The following is a 20222-nucleotide window of genomic DNA, read 5'->3' as shown; positions in this document are numbered from 1 at the left end:
CAGATTGCTGTGATACACACCCCACCCCACTTCCTGGGATGGGAGGGGGATGGGGTCCCATCCCCGCCCCCCTCTCTCCATTTCTATATTCTCACCATCACATCTGGACCTCGTTTGATTCCCTGGGGCTGTCTTGACACCCATCTTCCCAGCTTGTCCAAGGATGCGTCATCTTTCCCAGAGAGCCAAAGCACTGAGCAAGGAGGCCCGTTTGCATTTGCAGCTCACAAAATGGACAGGTAAGGGCTTATCAGAGGATACCTCAGGTCCCCTCAGCTTCTAAGCTTTGCGTCCAATCCTGTCTTGGGACTGAAGGAACTCACATTCCAGTCGCCTTTGGAATAAATTCCCATGTCCTTGTCAGGGCTTTTGAAGCTGGCACGTGTGCCTGGTCCCTGCAAACTTACCTCTTGCCTTCCCTGATCTCTGTACCCAACCACCTGGATCTCCCTGAACTTAGACCTGCACTTTTGGTCATCTGTTCATCTTTTATTCTGCAAATATTCACGAAGGGCATTTGATACTGAAATCGTAGCAGTAGGAGAGGTAGTGTCTAATCACCCTGCATTTGGGAGTGAGGGGAAGCACAGTAAGTCAGTAAGATGACTTTTACCATGATCTAAGTGTGGAGGCAGTGAGACAGAGAGAGGAAAAGGGTGGGGCAGGGGGTGAGGAGCAGCCACTTCTGTTTGAGTCATCTGGAAAGGCTCTGGAGAGGAGGCCTCCTAGTACAAGGAAGTCAGATGCCCACAACTGAGGAAAAGCACCAAGTGAATGACTTGGTGAGCAAGCCTGACTGGAGTTTGATCCCCAAAACCCACATCAAAGGGGGATGGGGTAGCCAGATGCTGTGGCATGTGTCCACACCTCATCATCACAGTCTTGAAAGCAGCCCATTGAGTACCTGGCACAGAGTAGGTGTTCACTTAAATGCATGGCTGTTTGGCTGGGTGAGGGCATGACTTGAACTAAACAGCTGTGAAACATTTCTACCTGTAAATTTCTCAGATAGACTTGGCTGGCTGGCAAGATGCTTCAGCAGGTTGAGGCATTTCCCTCCAAGCCTGACAGCCCAAGTTCGATTCCCCAGGACCCACAAGGTTGAAGGTGAGAACCAGCTCCAACAAGTGGTTCTTTGTCCTCCACACCTGCACAGTGATACACTGCTCCCCCAACATCCCCCAAAGAAAAGTGTTTCCAAAGGTTGGAATGGCAGGGTACAACGTGGACACTGCTCTGGGATTCTGTGTAAGGAACCAGCCTTCTCAGAAATGGCCCCACATTCAAGTTCTCTGTACTTTCTCTGGCCTTCCAGAATCTGTTCACCCTGGGTGATGTATGGCTAGACAAGCCGCAGCAGCAGTACTTGATAAACACATTTCCAGCCTCGTGTCTGCAGATTTTGGAGTCAGATCTGATGGGGTTGGAGTCCCATGTGTGTTACTGGTGCCGGATCCGGCACAAGATGGTTCAGCTCTCTGAGCGTCACTTTCATTAGCTGTGATGAAGTGACACCCAGTGTGTGGGTTTCTGTGGTTGACAGGAAGAGGCAGTGATGTGCTTTGCTCAGGGGTCTGCCTTGTGAGCAGTGATTACATCAGCACTCCCACTGGACTGCCCCTCCGTCCCATGAGAGACATCGTGTTGTAAGTGGGGGTGTCCTCAGCCTCTCTAGGCATGGCAGAGCTGACCTGGCAGTGTTGTTGCAGGGATGAGAGGTAGGCTTTGTCAAGTTCCTGGCACACAGTAGGACCTCGCATATATGGCAACAATGGCATCAGCTTTAAAACATGTATGACCCTGGCTGAGACTACTGTGGAGTTTTCAGCCTCACAAAGGATTTTGTCGCATGCCACTCTGATGTAGGAGTGACTCACTGGGGAGAGAGCTGGAGGCTACAGAGTGTCCTTAGCACAGTCAGGCCCACCGGTGCTAATTCAGGTAAAGCGAGGCCAGCTGACAAGGAGTGAGAGATTTTTCCCTGGGGTGAAGGCCAGGGGCTGCCCTATTTAACTCGGAGAGGGAAGAAGGAAGTGACTCCTGTCTCCATTGCTCTCAGTGGCTCCTTCCTCAATGCTAAGCACTAACCAGAGTGAAGGAACCTGCCTGCTGGCCTTCCAGGTACTGTGAGGCCCCATCTCTTCAGGCTTGTGCAAAGCTGTAGATGGTGCCCAGGGTGGGTCCTCGCTTTGAACTCACCTCCTTCGGAGACTGGGGACCAGTGCTCAGGACTCCAGCAGGAACCCATCCGGGAAGGGTTTATGGCATCTTGGCTCTAGACCCCTGTGGTCTGGTGGCCAGCCCTCTGAATGGTACAGTCATCAGCATTGGGGGGCTACTTCACCCGTTCCTGCCCTCATGCTAAATTGAGCAGTGCAGATTTCTTTAGTGACAGGTCTTCTGATTTGAGAAGTCATGTGGTAAATTATTGAGAATGTAGAGAAACCAGGAGAAAACAAATTTTGGGGGGTGTGGGTTTTTAAAGCCCCTGACTTAGTAAGTTGTTTAATATTGAAGTCAGGCAAGGTTAGGGAGCAGGAAACGCTGCCTACCTACCTGAGCCACAGACTGAACATTTGGGGCATAAAGGTGTCTCTTTAAGTCCTGGAAGCCATAAGGATAAGGAGCTTTGTAACCCCAAAATATTAGGGGTGAGAACTGTACCAGGTAGAGAGCAGACGCTGCTCTCTCAACCCTAGAGGTTTATTCTGTAGGAAATTCTGGTGTTAACCCAAATAAAGATGTAATTGTCCCCCATCAAATTGATTTCCAGGAAGTATTAGCTTGTGTGGGAGGGTGTATCCTACTTCAGATGTACAATAAAAACCAAGATTTATTGTTCTAAAGTTAGCTCTGAGAAGAGAGGAGACCAGCCAACTCCATGACTTTGGGGTCTGCAGCGTTTCCTCCGTTCTGATGATGAGTACATGATAGTGGAGTGTTTGTCTGACTGCTTATCTCCAGGGCGTGGAATAAGAAGACAGAGCTACTTGGAGATGGAGATAAAGCCCAGTCGGTAAAATGCTTGTCTAACAGGCATAAACCATGGGTTCCGGCCCTACCATAGCATGTACCAGGCCTGGCATTCCAGAACTGGGGAGGTAGAGGCAGGCTTCCTCAGCTACATAAGAGTTTGAGGATAGCCTGGAATTCATGAGACTCCTCCCTCCACCCCCCTCAAAAAGATACAGCTCTTTGGGTTTCCAAGCCGGAGTGACCACTTGGCAGTGTGGGAATACATGAAAGCACAGAACCACTGTGATGCTCCCAGGGATGAGCCAGAAGGCAGCTGTAGAGCACAGCCTGTAAGGATGAGAGACAGTGTTGAGGACAGAGGCCAAGGGCAGCACCTCAAAGGCTGCTGCTGGGGTCCACTGACAGAGAAGAGGAAGAGAGGCCAATCAAACTGCTCAGCTATCCTGTGGAACAGAATTTCTCCGTGAGCTTACAGTGAGACTTGATTTTAAAGTATTTGTGTGTGTGTGTGTGTGTGTGTGTGTGTGTGTGTGTGTGTGTGTGTGTGTGTGTGTGTGTACGAATGCAGCTGTGCATGTGGCATTCATATGACAACTTCCATCCAGTTGATTCTTTCCCTCTGCCATGTGGTTTCTGCGGACAGAAATCAGGTTGTCAGTGTTAGTGGTGGTATAATCCTGTAAAGGCAAGAGGATCCAGAGTTCAAGGTAATTCTCAGTTATATAGCAGGTTCAAGGTCAGCCTGGACTCCTCCTTGCGGTGAAAGTACTTGCCACCAAGGCTGGCAGCCTGAATTCTGTCCCCAGGAGCTACATGGTGAAAGGAGAGATCCGACTGTTGGGAGTTGTGTTCTCACCTCCACACACGCACCATGGCACATGTGCACACACAAAATAATAGGCAATCAATCACCTCCACACACGCACCATGGCACATGTGCACACACAAAATAATAGGCAGACAATCAATCACCTCCACACACGCACCATGGCACATGTGCACACACAAAATAATAGGCAGACAAATAAATAATAAAGAATTGTAGGGAAGCCAGTCAATGGTGGCACACACCTTTAATCCCAGCACTCATGAGGCAGAGGCTGGTGGATCTCTAAGTTCAAGGCCAGCCTGGTCTACACAGCGAGTTCTAGAACAGCCAGGGCTACACAGAGAAACCCTGTCTTAGAAAAACAAAACAAAAAAATTGTAGAAAAGTACAGATAAACTTTATGTCCACATAGCTTGGGATTTCTGTGGAGAAGGCATTCGAACGTTGATAGTGGCGAGTGAGAGTGCTGCTGGACTCTGCAGCCCACACTTAGACCTTACACAAGAGCAGCCAGCCCCTGTGCTGGGAACTGCATTCTTCTGTCCCCTGGACTAGCGTGAATCTGCACTCGTCCTGGAACGCTGAGCTTCTGGGTGGTCACAGGGCTCTGATCACCATGTTATAAACACAGCGGAGTTCTGCTGTGTGCTCCCAGATCAAAGTGGAGACAGTCATGGTTAAGCCACCATAGAGCCATGTATCTGAAGGGCAGGACCTTTTCACCGTGGAACACAGCTGGACTGTGCCCCATCTGAGTTCCTGAGCTCATTCTTCCATCTATGCTGGAGTGAGTCCATCCGACTCCAGTGAGCCGTTGTTCTGTCTTGAGTGGTGGTACTGCATACAGAACTAGGACCTGTCCCTTGGAGGCTTCCAGTATGGGCAAGCCTGGACAGGTGAGCCCTGCCCAGTGTCACAGAGCCCCTCGTCTAGCCTCAGCTCACACCTTTAGTCGTCACCCACTACCTCTCCTGACACTTGCCAGGTTTGTGTGTATGTGGAGTGGAGGTGAAGGTGGCGGGGTGAGGGTGGAAAGGCAGTGTGAGGCAGAAGCTGAAGTGTGGTCTGGGGTGGCAGTTTCAGTGTGGTGATTATTGCTCCGAGGGAGTGTGTCAAGGGTGGCTTTCTGGAGGAGGTGGTACTTAAACCAGGTTCCCTCAGCAGTAGAAAGGACTGGGCGTGGGGGGCAGGTTCCAGAGATGAGTACAGAATGCCACTGGGGAGTCCTGACTGTGGTGTGGGCTGACTATGCTGCTGCCGTTACAGGGACACGGACAAGGTGGAGCGGCAGGCCATGCCGCAGGCCAACCACACCGACACCTGTCAAGAATGTGGCCATGTGGGACCTGGGCACTCGAGAGATTGTCCTCATCGAGGCTACGAAGACTCCTATGGCTTCGACAGGAGGGAGCCGGAGGAGGAGCGCTTCCGTTCTCAAAGAGACCCTCTGGAGGGCAGGCGGGACAGGAGCAAGGCCAGGTCCCCGTACTTGCCAGCTGAGGAGGATGCCTTGTTTGTGGATCTACCCGGTGGTCCCCGAGGCCAGCAAGCACAGCCACAGCGGGCTGAGAAGAATGGCGTGCCACCTGTCTCTTATGGCCCAGGAGAACAAAATGGGACCAGTGGGTACCAGCGTGCGGCTCCTCCCAGGGCCAACCCGGAGAAACACAGCCAGAGGAAGATGGTCCAGGCGGAACACTGGGCAAAGGCTCAGAAGGGGGATGGAAGGAGGTCAGTCATGGTGGTGTGTGTGTGTGTGTGTGTGTGTGTGTGTGTGTGTGTGTGTACAGCTGTCATTTCCCCAGTACCTGCTCAGCTAATGAACCTCTCTACCTCTATGAGAATACCCTTAGTAGCCCTCCAAGGAGGGATGATAGCTCTAATTTATAGACCAGAGGGATGGGCTTGGAGAAGGGAAGCAGCCTGCCTAGGACACACAGATTAGTGGCAAGGCCAGAGTTTAAAGTGTGGTCTGGGGACACAGACATGGCCAGCGGTGTCACTAACCGGTCAACTCTTACACTGCTGCCTGCCCCTCTGCTTCTGAGGAGTCCCTATAGACTCTTGAAGGCACTGAGACCCAGCTGTCACCCCAGATGCCTGGAGGAGTCCAGGGAAGACAGACACTGGTCCGTCCTGTCAGGGAGCACAGGCTGTCCACCTGTGGCTCTGGAAGCTGGCATTGCTCTGGGGAGAAGAGCTGCAGCCTGTCGTCAGAGGTGGGCATGGTGTCCGGGTGTGTCTGGCCCACATGGCTGTGAACAAACTAAAGAACTTCATTTAGCGACATGGCTGTGGGACTGACCAGAGGGGAAGCCTTCTGTGTTGTAACCAGGAGACTTGCCCTTCTCCTTAGGAAAGAGCAGGTGTCAGCTCTATTGATTTAAATGTTGTGTTTTACTGAAAACAAAAAGCTGTGGCCCCAGAACAGAGGGGAGTGGCACTGTTGTCCGCGGTGCTGAGCCGGTGGTTGTGAGGTGACCCATGGCTGAGTGAGGTTGCAAAGCCGTTAGGGTTATTTCACAGAGCCTCATAGTTGAAGGTCAGGCATTTAAATTAACAAAAAGAGCGACAGGAGGAGTGACGGGAAGGTTTTATACCGCGAGTGATTGGCTCTGATGATGTTACTGCTGCAGAGCTGGGCGGAGGCGGCGGCTGCAGCAGCCCGGGACGGTAATGCCACATATGGAAACAAACAGATGAGGTTAGAAAAGGTGGTGTGTATGTCCGATATGCATGGTGGAGGGGAGGGAGCGGTGAGAATAAGCCCTAGAATTTGGACTTGAGCAAGTGAGTAGCAGCTGAGATGAGGAAGGCTGAGGAAGGTCTTTTCTTCCAACGAGTGTCTTTGACTTAGGTAGGGACATCTTGTATTGCCCGTCTTGATAGAGCTAACAGCTTTTTTCACTTGAAAAAATGTAAATTTGTGTGTATAGCTGTCTTGCCTGCATGTATGTTTGTGTGCTAGATGTGTGGCCAGTGCCTATGGAGGCCGGAAGAGAACACTGGGTCCCCTAGAACTGGAGTTAGAAATGGTTCCATGTGGATGCTAGGAACCAAACCTGAGTCCTCTACAGGAACAGCAAGTGCTCTTCACAGCCAAGCTGTCTCTATACCCTTTTCTTTCTTTCTTTTTTTAGATAGGATCTCACTATGTAGCCCAGGCTGGCCTCAAACTCACAGAGCTCCACCTGCCTTTACCTCCCAAGTGCCATGATGAAAGATGCCCACACCACACCCAGGCAGAGCTAGTTTCAAAGTTCAAGTCTGAAGGCAGTTGCCTGTAGGGATGAAGGAGTCACTGGGATGCCTGGCCAGTGAGAATCTTTCATAGGACAAAAATATTTGCAAAAGAGCAGACAACTGAGGTTCTAACTGGTTACTGATGAAATGTGTCTCCATAAGCCTTTCTGACAGCCCACAGACCTCCCTTACTCCACTACACACAATGGCTGTCCTGCAGGAGGCATGGGGGCGGCATGTATCAGGGAGCCGAAAGGGTGAGTGGTCAGCACAGGAATGAGAGGCGGGGGCACTGAGGGCTGATGGTGCCCTTCTTACCTAAAGGGCACGGGGAGGGGCGGTCATCCGTCTGTAGAGAGACTGCAGTTCACTGGCCTTCGAGCTCACTGCAGAGCCCAGTGGTGGAAACTGATCTTAGTGAGATTGAAAGCGGGTCACAGTGAATCAGTCCTGAAGTGAGTCCCAAAAGCAGAGTATAGAGGAGAATGTCCATCAACCCGAGGTTGCACCATGTCTCAAAAGGACTGCATCCTACACTCCCAGATATTTATCCTTAAAGATGTATGAGCTGGGCCTCATGACACGTATCTGCAATCACCAGAGGGCAGCTGTCAGTTCCGGGCCAGTCTGTTCTCCACACACACTCTCTCTCTCATATATGTAATTGTAATGTCCATTAGTGAGTGACAAATGGCTCTGGCTGCTTAATGAAGGAACTCGATCCAGTTTCCATTTGAAAATGCAGAGAAAGAAGCTGGCTATCTCTACTTTGTGTATAGTTAAGACGGTGCTGCCCTCAGTGTCACTGGACAGAGCACATGGTGGCGTTGGAAGGAAGACTTAGACTGCTTTGGTCTGCGTGGGGCCTATTTCTAACTTATCCCCATATTTTGAGATACATCTCTCTGCATTCCCTGTCACTTAGCTCTGTCGGAATGGGGATAGCAAGAGTCTCGCACGCCCTGCGTCCTAACATGTCCTGTGAGCCTGTTTGTGAAACTCGAGTCTGCTCTCGGCACCCGCACCCAGTGTTTAAAGTAAAGTGCACTTGTCAACTAAAAAGGTGGGGTGGGGCTGGGGATTAGAAGTGGATTTGAGGGAACACAATAGGAAATGAAAGGCCTGCATGACTGATGTGGAAGCTAGGGTGAGGAATTCCTGCAGCACACATGAGTGGTCACCAAGTTGATCTTATGCTCTGACGGGACAGTATCTGGAGCGACTTTCTCAGGATAGCCTGTTTAAGTTTTCTGTTCTTGGAGCCACAGAGCAGGCAAGAGACCAGGAGCTCCTGATCCCATCTGTGGAAGGCCAGGCTGGACACATGCCTGTTGTCAGGGCAGAGCTTCCCAGGAGCACCCACCTGCTCCTGCTCCTGGGACCTGTGGTGGCCCTCCCTCCATCAGCCAGTTAATTATTACAGTTTGGCCTCAGGAGCCAATGCCCACCATCATCCTAGTATCTGAGGTCACCCCAAATGGCAGACAGTGTGTAAATGGAAGGCATGGACTGGAGGATGGGCTCGGCATTTGGGGCACTGTTGGGTGGGGGTGGAGGGGTGCTGCGACCATCTAAACATGGTAGGCAGAGCCGCACGTGGGCTGGAGAGACAGAAGGAGCTTGGTCAGGACATACTTTGCATACTTCAGGTTTTACTTCAGGCAGAATGAACAATGGTTACAAAGTCCTGGCCTCCAGGGGAAGCCCCACGTTTTTATTCCAGCCGCCACCTCTAAGGATTTGGGTGCTGCTACATCAGACATAGGCTTTGGGAAAATGAATGAAAACTCTGCCACCTAGTGGCAAGCAGGCACACTTGCATGCTAGGCAGGTTTTGGCTGAAGAGATCTTAAAATTACCCTGACTGAATGAAAAGAAACTGTTAAAGGGAAGCTACCATATTTGATGGCACCCATTTCTACTCCTCACAATGATCTAGTCAGAGGTTCTTATTACTCACATTTTATAGAAAGGGAAGTGAGACTCAGAAAAGACATAGATCTGATGTCAGACAGATACAAGTGATTTTATTTGTTTGTTTGTTTATTTATTTAGGGTTTTTTTTGAGACAAGATTTCTCTGTAAAACAGCCCTGGCTGTCCTGGAACTCACTCTGTAGACCAGGCTGGCTTCGAACTCACAGAGATCTGCCTGCCTCTTCTTCCCGAGTGCTGGGATTAAAGGTGTGCGGCACCACCGCCTGGCCCTCAAAACTATATTTTAGATATGGTCTTGAACCCAGAGCTTTGTGCATTCTTTGCAAGGATTCTTAGCAACTGAGCTATATCCTAGCCCTGTATTCAAAAGACTTTTTAGATTTATTTTCTATGTATGAATGTTTTGCCTGCATGTATGTGTGTTTCTGCTGTCTACAGAGATCAGAAAAAAGAGTCCGAGTCCCTGGAACTGGAGTCATAGACGGTTGTGAGCCACCACATAGGTGCTGGGAATTGAACCGGGTCCTTTGCAGGAGCAGCCAATGCTAAGGCTTCCCGCCTCTTTTACTTTTAACCAAAAAGGAATAATTATGGAGTTAGAGAGATGGCAGTAGGTAAACTTGAGAACCTGAGTTCAGGTTCAGTCCATATAAATGCCAGGTGTTTCACCTATGCCAGGCAATTCCAGTGTTGGGACAGACAGATGGATCTGGGAGCTCACTGGCCAGCCAGCTGAGTCTAAACAAGAAGTTCCAGGCCAGTGAGAGACACTGTCTGAAGGGAAGAGGCAGAGTGTTAGAGCAGGATACTTGATGTCCTCCTCTGGATACACACATGTGCATGGGCATCCACACCCGAATACATGTGCGCACACACACAAATACATTCATCATGCATTTAAAAAAAGTAATAATTATATATTGATGGAATAGATGGGACATTCTAGTATGTGCATACATGTGAAGTGGTTGAAACAAGCTAATTAACACTCATCACCTCACCCACATATCCTTTATGTGTGTATGTGGTGAGAATACTCAGTCTTGAAGTATATATCATTAGTAGCTGTGGTCAACATGTTGTGCAGTGGGGCTCTAATACATGCTCCCTTGATCTGGTTGAAGGTTTGTACACACTGACCAACATCTCCCTCTTTATCCTGCCGACCCCAACTCTGGTAATGACAGCTTTCTTTACTCATTCCTTCTCTGCGTCCCACGTAGAAGTGAGAGTGTACAGTGTCTGGCTTAAGTCGGGAACCTGCCTTTTGTACAAGGTCTTGGGTGCTGCTGCTGCCACTGCCTCCACTGACCATGCTTGGAGTTAGCATCGGCCCAGAGCAATGTCTGACACACAGTAATGCACTGTGTGCAAGTTTGCTATGTGACGTTGATAAGACAGAACTAGGATTTGAACTCTGGCTTCTGTAACCCCAGAGCCTATTCTCTTTAAAACACTACACTACCTTGCAGATTAAACTAAAAAAGCAAACAAAAAAATGAATTTGTGTGTGTGTGTGTGTGTGTGTGTGTGAGAGAGAGAGAGAGAGAGAGAGAGAGAGAGAGAGAGAGAGAGAGAGAGGAGAGAGAGAGAGAGAGAGAGAGAGAGAGAGAGAGAGAGAAAGAGAGGGAGAGAGAGAGAGAGAAAGAGAGAGAGAGAGAGAGAGAGAGAGAGAGAGAGAGAGAGAGAGAGAGAGAGAGAGAGAGAACGAACATGAGCAGGCACATGGCACATGAGAATGCCACAGTGCACACATAGCAGTCAGGAAAACTTTTGAGAGTCAGTTCTCTCCGGCCACTGTGGGTTCCGGTGAGTTCAGACTGTCAGGCCTGCATGGCAAGCACTTTTACCTAGGAAGCCATCTCACTGGCCATAGCTTTAATATTTTAAAATTTATGTTAAGGATGTTTTGCCTGCATGTGTGTCTGTGTATCACCACACATGCTTGGTGCCTATGGAAGTCAGAAAGAGGGCATTATTAGATCTCTTGGAACTAGAGTTACAGATAATTATGAGCCCTTTGTGGATGCTGGGTTTGAACTTGGGTCCTCTGGAAAAGCAGCAAATACTCTGACTGCTGAGTCATTTCTCCAACCCCTAAACTTTGGTTTTTTCCTTAAGATAAGGTCTCTGGTATCCTAGGATGGGCTAGAACTTACTATGTAGCTGAGGATGATCTCGAACTTCTGATCCTCCTACCTCCACCTCCCTATTGCTGGGATTATAAGTATATGCCCCCACATCTGGCTTGGGTTTTAATTTTTTTTAAAAAAAAAATTTATATTTTGTCCCTTGCTACTATTTTTCTTCTGTCTCAGGAAATGGGATAGCTTTCCTACCTGGTTGTTGCATCAGGATTTTCTCAGACCATGGAGTGTGAGACACATTTTCTGTCCTTTAAGAATGTTCAGCTTGGCCGGGCGGTGGTGGCGCACGCCTTTAATCCCAGCACTTGGGAGGCAGAGGCAGGCGGATCTTTGTGAGTTCGAGGCCAGCCTGGGCTACCAAGTGAGTTCCAGGAAAGGCACAAAGCTACACAGAGAAACCCTGTCTCGAAAAACCAAAAAAAAAAAAAAAAAAAAAAAAAAAAAGAATGTTCAGCTTGGCTGGGGAAGAGATGTCTTGGGAATGTTAAAATCACATCAGTCCAGGACCTTAAAAAAGTCCCATACTGAAACAACAACCTGAATAGTAGACATACTGCAGGCTGTGGGCCTGGGAGAAATGTGGGCCATTTTCCTGGAGAATGAGTAAGACTTGGATAAACAGGGCTTGGGGAGCCTGAATACAGATGGAAGAGCAGTGTTGTGAGGACCGGAGGGAAGCAGACATTGGTGAAGGACCTTCTGGCTGTCGGCCACAGAGGATGCATTTCCCTTACTGGCCTCATTAGTTCTCAGAAACCCTAGATGAAGCAGTAATACTGTCTCACATACAGGTAGGGAAACCGAGGTTCAGAGCATTCAGTAAGCCTCCCGAGGTCACATAACCTGTGTATGGTAGAATTCAGATTCGAACCTAGGGCAGGCTACACCCTACTTTTGCTTTTTGTAGTGAGAAGGTACTGAGGTGGGGGAGCTCCCTGCCAGACAACAGGTATGGGGTGCTCATGGGGCAGTGGGGGTGCTGCTCCATCAGTTGCCCCCTAGGCTATGGGCCCTGGAGGAGCAGGGAGAAAACAGCAGGACTTCCAAGTAGGTTGTCGTCAGATGTTAGAAAGTTAGGAGCACCAGGCCAAGGATAAGCGTTGTGTAGGCAGCAGGAGCTGGGGAGGGTTGGGGCATGCTGGGGTGGTCAGATCAGGTGACCGTGTACAGGAAACACATTGGGAGGCTCTCAGAGTTGTCTGGAGCGGGAGGAACCAGACTCGAGGTTAGAGGGTGGCAGAGGGAAGACTCCTGATCCCCTTTCTTTGTGAGCCGTGAGGGTTGGTGCTAGGCTCCCCAGCAGCAGGAGAGAACTGAGACCTTCCCAGATCCACACGCATTGCTTGCTGCCATCGACAGCTGGCAGGAGAGAAGAGACAGTGTAATGACGCTGTACCAGGAGTGATGGATGGGCAAGGGAACCCATGGTGGTCCTGGCTGTCAGAGAAAATGGCCTCTGGGGTCTTCTTCAGTGAGAAGCCCTATGTGTCTTCTTCAGTCACTGTTTGGGGTCCTCACAGTGTCCCCAGTAAGCTTCTCATATTCTCTCTCTCTCTCTCTCTCTCTCTCTCTCTCTCTCTCTCTCTCTCTCTCTCTCTCTCTCTCTCAGCTTGCCCTTAGACCAGACGACACTTCCTCGCCAGGGTCCTAGTCAGCCCCTCTCCTACCCGGAAAACTACCAGACTCTTCCCAAGAACACTCGACATCCTTCTGGAAGCTCGTCACCCCCTCCCCGGAACCTGCCCAGTGACTACAAGTACGCACAGGACCGAGCCAGCCACCTGAAGATGTCCAGTGAGGAGCGCCGGGCGCACAGGGATGGTACCGTGTGGCAGCTGTACGAGTGGCAGCAGAGACAGCAGTTCCGGCACGGCAGCCCCACGGCTCCCATAGGAGCTGGCTCTCCAGAGTTCATGGAGCAGGGCCGCAGCCGCAGCCTGCTGGAGGTGCCCCGCTCCATCTCCGTGCCTCCATCTCCTTCTGACATCCCTCCTCCAGGGCCTCCCAGGCCCTTCCCACCCCGGCGGCCACATACACCAGCAGAAAGGGTCACAGTGAAGCCACCTGAGCAGAGGAGGAGTGTGGACATCTCTCTGGGAGGTTCTCCCAGGAAGGCCCGGGGTCATGCTGTCAAGGTGAGGCCTGGGAACCTCTGCCAGGTGACTGGGGTCTGGCATTGAGAGACAGAGTCACTCAGTGGCTTCCTGGCAGCCTACAAGCAAGAAAAGGTGTTGGCGTTCAGACAGTTCATTTATCCATGACAGCCCAACTGAGGTCCAACTCTCCAGGCACCTTTCAGTGTGCTGGGCTGTGCCCAGTGAGGACCACAGTGTATTCATTTTGGGCTCAGGCAGGTGGAAGGGCACATGGTAGGTGGGCCTGGCGGTGAGTGACTGAGGTGTCCTGGCCTGGCCTCAGTCTGCCTTCTCCCCTCCTGTTACAGAACTCCTCTCATGTGGACCGACGTTCCATGCCGTCCATGGGCTACATGACTCACACTGTCAGCGCTCCCAGCTTACACGGGAAATCCGTAAGTGGCCCCTCACTTCCCTCTCCAGGTGATTGACATACCACCGTTGCATATGAGACCCTAGCCCATCATATTTCCTCCCTCAGAGCCAGTCAGTTGCAGCCCACAGGGTAGCTTTAACCCTTCCTTAGTGATGAGGAGACAGAGAGGCCCAGTGGCTCGGCCAGGCTTTGTAGCAGGCTCTCCAAAGACTGAGGAGAGTGGAGGAGAATGTTGGGCTGGTCCCCTCTTCGGATATTCTAGCTCCCCACTTTCTCCTTTAGCATCCCTCCTTTCTTCCCTGGCCTTCACTGTGATTGGTTAACTCTCCCTCCAAAGCACCTCATCCTTCTGGTGCAGCTGAGCTGGTGGCTTCCGGGAAAACAGCTTCCTGTGCCCTGTGCTGGCGGTGCCTTTATTTGCCCTAATGACAGAGCCAGTGCGGTCATTGCCTAGTGGTGTCACAGCAGTGTGGTCCCGGCACGGGGTGAAGAGTGTAACTGCAGCCGTGTGCCCTGCGGTGGCTGACTCCCTCCCGATGTGTCTACACGCCCGCAGCTAGAAGAGCTCTCGCTGCTGCTCACCCGGTTGCAGCGGCACCAGGCCAAGTTGGCCAGCGTGCGCAATTTCGCCGTGGGCCAGTTACTGCACCACTACCTGACCTTTCCTGCCTGCCAGGTCAGCGCCGGTGGGCTCTCCTGGGCCCCGGCAGGGATGGCCTGCCGCCCATGTTCCCCTGTGCCGTGTGTGCGCTGGTCTGTCCTGCTGGCTGGCTCTCCCCCTCGTCCCTTGCCTGTTTGCTTCTGGGTGCTACAGCCAGTCACTGTGGGCAACGGTGGAGCGCCCCCCACGCCCACCCCCACCCGCTCCGGTGCAGGGGAGGGGCTGCATGGGGTGGGTGGGACAGACCTGAACCTTGCTTCTCGAGCTATGCAGAGTGGTTGCCAGGCTGGCACATGGTCATCTTGTCTAAGAGCTATGCCCTGTCACTCATGTCACTCAGCCTTGTCATTATTGAAGACATGTGGGTCAGCCTGGAGGGAAGTGCAGGGCATCTCCACTTGTGGAACACCTCTTACCGTTTGTCCTGTTTAGCCTGGTAGGAACCTGTAAGGTGGGACCAGGTTGTCATTATGGGACAAGAGGACCCTGAAGGGGCAGCGACTCACTGCTGTGTCCCCAGGAGCTTGCAGGCTAGAGCCAGAATCCCCCTTGTAGAGTGTTAAATAGCGCCGGGGCTTGGGCTTGGCACTCGGGCCTCCTGAGACTGCCCAGGGAGTGGCTCTCCTGGGCTCCTGGAGCAGCTAAAGGAAGCGGACTCCTTCCTGTCTGGAGAGCTGTCCTGGGGCAGCAGTGTTCAGCCACCTAAGCCTGCCCTCCATGAGCACAGAGCCAGGCAGAGGACAGATGCGGGTGCTAGGATTGTCCCTGTCCTTCCCTGACCCCGATAGCAAGCCCTGAAGGACCCAGGAAATGTAATTAGAGAGACAGGCGTTAAGAGAGGCCATGTTAAAAACAAAGAAACGTAAGTTGTGAGACTGAATAGACCACCGACTCAGTGGTTCAAGAGCTCACCATCAAAGTGTGTGAGATCTGTAAATGCTGGGTGGGTGTGGCTGTCCTCCTGTGATGCCAGCCCCAGAGCAAGCTGCCTAGTAAGACTAGCTGTCTCAGTGAGTTCTGGGTAATTGAGAGACCCTGCCTTACAAATAAGGTGGAAGAGCAATGGAGTGTTTACACATATGTATGTGTCCCACACATGCAAGAACATGCACACACACATGCATACCACAAACAGACAGACACACACACACAAAAAAAAAAAAAAAGGAAAAGGAAAAAATCCTAAGTCGTGAATTTGATTTTGAATAACATGCTGCAGCTGTCTTCTCTCCTCCTGTGGAGCGTGTGTGAGACAGTGACCTGGGGAAGCGGGTGGGGAAGGAGGCAGTACAGGGGAGCCTGTGCAAGCCACAGCATCCCTCACAGACAGGGCGTCCCTGCTTCAGCACTATGTGAACTTCTCGTGTGTTGTATGTGATGGTCTCGCACCAGAACTGTCTACCTTTCCCATCCTTGGCTTGCTCGGCTGGAGGCCTCAGTCCACTAAGAACGTGGTAACTGGACCATTCTTAAGCTCGTGCACCTCTTCTGCCTCAGTTAGCTTCTGTGACCTATTGAAGGGGGGTGTGGCTTGTGAGGAGCCTTATTGTCAATAATCACACTGAAGAGCTTGATAGGCCACGAGAGACACCACAGACAGTCTTACCCAGGAACCCTTCCCTAGTTCCTGGTGTGGCTGCTTTGGCTTCTTACTGAACAAAAATCTTCCAGCAAACTTGTAGCAGCTGCTACTTATCCTCCTGGAGTCAAGGTCATACTGAGACCTGCTGGATCACCAAGTTGTCTCTCTGCCTTTTCCAGCCATCCGTCCACATCACTGGGGGTCATGTTACTTCATGCACGTGAGCCAGCCCAGCCCAAAGATTTGATGCCAAGAATGAGAGCAGTGGCATCAATGGGATCCTAGCTTGTGTGTGGCAAGAGCTCTTCCAGGCAGATCTCCTGGTTCTGCCTCAGGAGCCCGTCATCCGCCGCATCTGCTCTACTGCCTAGCTCTCCTGTTGGCTCCTCCCATCCATCCACAGTGGGTGCGGGGATAAGCTGGCTTTCCCCATAGTGACCCCCAAGCTCTGCCATGCTGAAAGAGGGCTCCGAGTCGCAGCAAGACATCTGTGCTTCCTCCATGGCCCGGTGTGTCGGTCTGCTGTGGTCCCGTGTCTCCAGAGTCGTGTAATGTGAATGATCTACCTGAGAAGACCCCATTCTTTTAACCCCTAGTGTTTGTAACTGTTTCGTTTCTCTCTGCTTCCTGGGAAGGCTGACGACACCTACCTCCAGCTGAAGAAGGACCTGGAGTACCTGGATCTAAAGGTGGGTGGTAGGGCTGGAGAGATGGCTCGGTGTTCAGATGTGCTTGCTGCTCTTGCAGAAGACCCAGGTTCAGTTCCCAGCACCCACCTCAGGCAGTTCACCACCACCTATTACTATGTTCTAGAAGATTCAATTCCCTCTGGCCTCCACCAGCACCTACATGCAAAAGGGGGAATAAGCTCACATAAGTACACACACTACTCCTAAATAAAGATAATATACCTTTGAAGGTGAGTGGCATCAGGATCCCACCTCCCACGGACACTCATCTTCCTGAGAGTATTACCTTCTGGAGCCCAACACTAACTAACGCTCTACACCCTAAGTGAAAACTGTTGTCTGAATCAGAAGACCTTCATTGCTTACAGTCTGATTCTTGAAAAGTTGCTTGTGAGCCCTGTTGAGAGGTCTCTGGATTAGAGAATGGGGGTCATGATTTCGATCTTTTTCCTTCCCTTAGTTAGACCCAGGGGTTCCTGGAAAATAGCCATTGGCTCCGTCAGAGCCTCTTTTGCTGTGGGAGTGTGTTTGGTTCATAGGGAGTGGCTGATGTGTGTTTTCAGCCACGAGTGGCTTGGTGGGCCCTTTGGGTTTGTTGATGAGGTTGCAGGTTCTACATGGAGTCATGGGGCCTCGAGGCCCACCCATAGCCTCTCCCTTTAGAGCTGAGCACTAGGAGCCTGTGCAGACTTCAAGCTCAGGCCCTGACTCAGCCTTCACAACAGACCTGAAGGGCTCCTGGGGAAATGGGATGCATTCTTTCCTGGAGAAAGGTGCTGCCGACTTGCCACAGCCCTGCACATTCCTTCTGAGGACAGCCCTTCTCGCGCTGGGGCTGTGGAACAGACTGGAGGGGAGAAACCTTAGTCAGCCCAGGGAGGGAAGGAGCCTATGGACCATGTTTATCTCTACCGCACTGTGTACCTGGCTCAAGCCATTTCTAACGCAGGGACCTTCCAGCCTCATGGGGCTCAGCTGTAGATACCAGCACCTAAGGCAGCAGGTGGGGCTTTTCCCATGCTGACAGCCCACCAAGGATTTTGGTTTGATATCTCCCAGTTCACTTATGCATCTTTTAAGCACTTGCTGTATGCCCAGCTCTACAGAAGACAAGGTCAGATGCAAAAGGAAAACTCAGGCCCTAGTCATAAGAAATTTCCAAATAGTATGGGCTGGGCAAAGAAATATCCCCAAATGATATTACATACAGTGATCATGCAAAGATCTATTTGGCTCAGTTCTGAGCTGGAATCATGTGAATTCCTATGGGCCTTGAGAAAGGCTTCGGAGGAAGTGGGGAGCATGTGAACAGAGCTTTGAGGAATCATGGCGGAGTAGTTGTTAGGAAGTAGGTGGGAACAGGACCAAAGTGAGCCACAGAGAGCTGGGGTACGATGGTGAGATCAGAGCCATGGGGTGAGGTAGAAACAAATCATGCTGACTCCTGATTCTGTCCTAGGCCTTAGGAAGAAAGTCTCAGTGGGCACAGAGATTAAAAGAGGAGAAACTGAGGCACAGGCTTCAGAGCAAAAGTTCTGTTTGTCCAGACTCCAACAGAAGCTGAGTAGTGAGGGCCATGTAATGTGTTTTACTTTGCTGCATTAGCTTGCATAGCAGCTCCACAAGGGAAGTAAATCACTTTCTCAAGGCCACACTGGAGACGGAGATAAATTTGGGTCCAGTGCTTATTCTAAAGCTTATGTTCACCTTGCTACTAGCCCTTCATAACATGTCATGTGTGCTGCTATGGTCCCAAAGGCATTAAACTTTTGGGGAGCCAAGCTTGGGTTTCCGATGGCTGGGAATGGATTTGATAGGCTGGAGAGGCAAGTTGCATCCAGGGGGTGCTTTCCTAACTAGGAGCTGTGTCACCTGAGGAGGTCTTCTGGCTGCTGACGTTGTTTGTCATGAGAACAGCTGGGCTCGTAGCCAGATTTTCCTGGTTGTGTGTCTGCTACTGTGATTACTAAGCTCTTCTCAGAGAGCTAGTCCCCAGATGAACCTCTCTTGCAGCTGAGAGAGGCTTGTCTCTCCCACTGCCCGTGTGAGAAAAGATCCTAGACTGTGTGTGCAGTGTTGATCAGAAAGGCTAGTGTACCTCCTGGCTTCCACCAGAGGGCAGGGACCTGCTCTGCCCTGCACAGACCTAGCTGGGATACTGGATTCTCAGAGGAGTGGCCAACTGCAGGACCCAGAGCCCAGGGTTAAGGGTCTCCAGATGAACATGTTTACAGATGTTCAAAATCAGCCTGCTAAGACTAAAAGGGTCCTTCAGTTTCCATTGTCTGGGGTAGTGGTCCAGGGGTTTGACCACGTCCGTGCTCTGCTTACCTTGATATGCTGATGTCCCCTTCACCTGCGGACTCAGGTTCTCTTCTTCCCCCAGCGTCTAGGGAGCCAGGGAGGATCTGCAGAATGGGAAGTGTGCCCGTGAGGAGACTCACAGCTGCAGTGCTGTGGCAGGGAGTCAGGGACAGCGTGGGAGAGAAGCAGACGGGCTGTAACGCTCTGCTGTGTCACAGTGCGTTTTCTGTGGCTCTAAAGAGGATTGAGCCGAGCAGAAGGCAGCTACGGGCCGACAGGGTTCAGTTGGTAGAACTGCTTTCCTGGAAGGGCCTTCTCTATAGCGGCGAATGTCCTGACACTGGGCTACGCAGATTGGGACTCCAAGACCTATCGGTTCATGGATCCTTGACATGCTGGGCAGAATGTCCTTGGAATAAGGTGGTGTGAATGTGGCACTGCAGAGTGGACAGAACAGGAAGAGGTCACACACTAGGAAAGGAGATGCACCTGAATAAGCCCCGAAGACCATTCTGGGTGTGGGAAACAAGCTTAGCCTCTCTAGGACCAACTTCCTCTTCCTGTGGTAGGGTGGATTGAACCTCCAGCCTCATGCGTGTGGGGCAAACACCCTACCACTGAGCCATACTCAACTATGTCACCAACCCTCTTTTTACTTTTTGTTTTAAGGCAAGGTCTTACTATTAATAAATTCCCAGACTAGCATTGAATTCATTTTGTAGCCTAGGATGGCTTTGAACTTGCACTAGCCACTCGGGTAGATGGGATACTGCCTGTGTCACTAAAGTCAATTGTGTGTGTGTGTGTGTGTGTGTGTGTGTGTGTGTGTGTGTGTGTGTGTGTGTGTACCTGTACAACCAGGGCCTTGTGCTTGCTGGACAGGTGCACTACCACTGCTCTATCCCCAGTCCTTGAACAAGCTTCTCTAGAGATTTTCCTTCCCACATCTGATCTGGTTTCCTCACTCTGCTGTGTTGACTTAGGCTCTTTTATCTTCTTGTCCCAAGAGCCAAGGATCCAGGGCCCATCCACCCCTCTGACCAGCTGACACCAGTTTCCCGAGTTTGGTGGTGGTGTTTTCTCACAAGCACCTTTCTCGGTTTTCCTCCCGCAGATGAATGTTGCTGCAGTGGGGCCAGAGGATTAGATGAAGTCACCTCTTAGAAGACCTCGTAGCTAGCATGTTTGGGGAGTGCTTGCCCCTCTGGCCTGTCTCTTGTTGGTGCCAGGGCAGAAAGGATGGGGCAGTGGTGAAGCTCCTGTTCTGCCTGGCAGTGTGGACACTTGGTGCACTGGTGCTGATTCTCTCAGTGCTTGGCAGTGTGGACACTTGGTGCATTGGT

General features: G+C 51.2%; 1 protein-coding gene across 22 annotated transcripts in view; it reads left to right on the top strand.

The window, feature by feature from the left end:
• The window catches only part of Plekha7 (pleckstrin homology domain containing A7), a 191148-nt gene that overhangs the window by 142521 nt on the left and 28405 nt on the right, over window positions 1-20222 (top strand). For 13 of the 22 annotated variants that reach the window (XR_006074700.2, XM_015997366.3, XM_076550695.1 and 10 more), the window contains 5 exons: window positions 5072-5536; window positions 12742-13267; window positions 13576-13662; window positions 14200-14319; window positions 16522-16575. Coding sequence is in view for 19 of the 22 variants with exons in the window: in XM_015997366.3 (XP_015852852.1) it covers window positions 5072-5536; window positions 12742-13267; window positions 13576-13662; window positions 14200-14319; window positions 16522-16575 (1252 nt within the window). In the remaining 3 variants the exon portion in view is untranslated. The remainder of the gene's footprint in view (window positions 1-5071; window positions 5537-12741; window positions 13268-13575; window positions 13663-14199; window positions 14320-16521; window positions 16576-20222) is intronic. The other 9 variants (XR_013044320.1, XR_013044321.1, XM_076550739.1 and 6 more) reach the window with 1 other exon arrangement.

Source organism: Peromyscus maniculatus, chromosome 1, assembly GCF_049852395.1.
Source record: "Peromyscus maniculatus bairdii isolate BWxNUB_F1_BW_parent chromosome 1, HU_Pman_BW_mat_3.1, whole genome shotgun sequence".
NCBI lineage: Eukaryota > Metazoa > Chordata > Mammalia > Rodentia > Cricetidae > Peromyscus > Peromyscus maniculatus.
Note: the sequence above shows the minus strand (reverse complement) of the source record. Positions and strands in the feature narration are given on the sequence as shown.